General features: G+C 77.0%; 1 protein-coding gene across 1 annotated transcript; it reads left to right on the forward strand.

Annotated features, from left to right (window-relative positions):
* Positions 1–121: 121 nt before the first annotated feature.
* On the forward strand, positions 122–505 carry MNEG_14262 (hypothetical protein; the record flags this gene model as incomplete). The annotated part of the gene is made up of 1 exon (XM_014037265.1): positions 122–505. The coding sequence occupies one exon, from the start codon at positions 122–124 to the stop codon at positions 503–505; it is 384 nt and encodes a 127-aa protein (XP_013892719.1).
* Positions 506–874: the final 369 nt, after the last annotated feature.

An 874-nucleotide genomic window follows, 5' to 3' on the forward strand; every position in this document is an offset into this window, starting at 1 on the left:
CTCGGGCTCGGCGCCGGGCGCGCCGCGGGGCCGCGGCGGCGCGGCGGCGGCGGCGGCGCAGCAGCATCCTCAGGCGCACGGCGGTGGCCCGAGGGGGCGGGCGGGCTCGGAGCCCGACGCCATGGGTTATGGCGGCCACCCCCACCACGCGCATGGCCCGGCGCGCGGCGGCGGCGGCTACCCATACAAAGGCGCCAGCCCCGGCCCCGCTGCCGGCGGCGCGGCCGCCGGCCACGCGTACGGCGCCGCGCCGCAGCAGCACTCGCTTTACACCGCCCACCATTACCACGCTGGCGCCGGCGGCGGGTTTGGCGCCCAGGGCATGACAGCCGACCACCACTACTCCCAGCAGCAGCACCACCACGCTTCGATGGCCGGTCACCAGCAGTACAACCCCTACGTGGGTCACCACGGCGGTTACGCCGGTGACGCCGCCGGTTACGGGCGCGACTACGCGGCGCAGCACCACGCGCACCGCGGGCACGCGCCTCATGCCATGTACTGAGGCGGAGCCCGCGGGTTGCAGCGGGGGGACCTGCGGTGGCGCGGCGCGGCGCCGCGCGGCGGGGAGGCCCTGCTTCGCGGGGCCCCTGCCCCTTCTTGGCAGGGCGCGGCCCTGCCAGGAGACGCCGGAGGGGCCAGCGCGCCCCCGCGAGCGGCTCCGCCCCGCCCGCCTGGAGGGCGGCTCAAGCGCGCGCGCGCGGTTGCGGCTGCGGCGGCGCCGGCGACGCAGGACAGACAGCGTTTGGCGCCACGCGCGGGTGCAAAACCCCCGCCGCGCGGCGCCCCAGTTTTGGCCCGTTGTCCCTACCTCTATCAGGGCCTCGCCTCAGATGGCCCGCTTCCTCATACTCACGTCTCAAACAGCAGCTCC

This window comes from Monoraphidium neglectum (assembly GCF_000611645.1).
Source record: "Monoraphidium neglectum strain SAG 48.87 unplaced genomic scaffold scaffold04365, whole genome shotgun sequence".
Lineage (NCBI taxonomy): Eukaryota > Viridiplantae > Chlorophyta > Chlorophyceae > Sphaeropleales > Selenastraceae > Monoraphidium > Monoraphidium neglectum.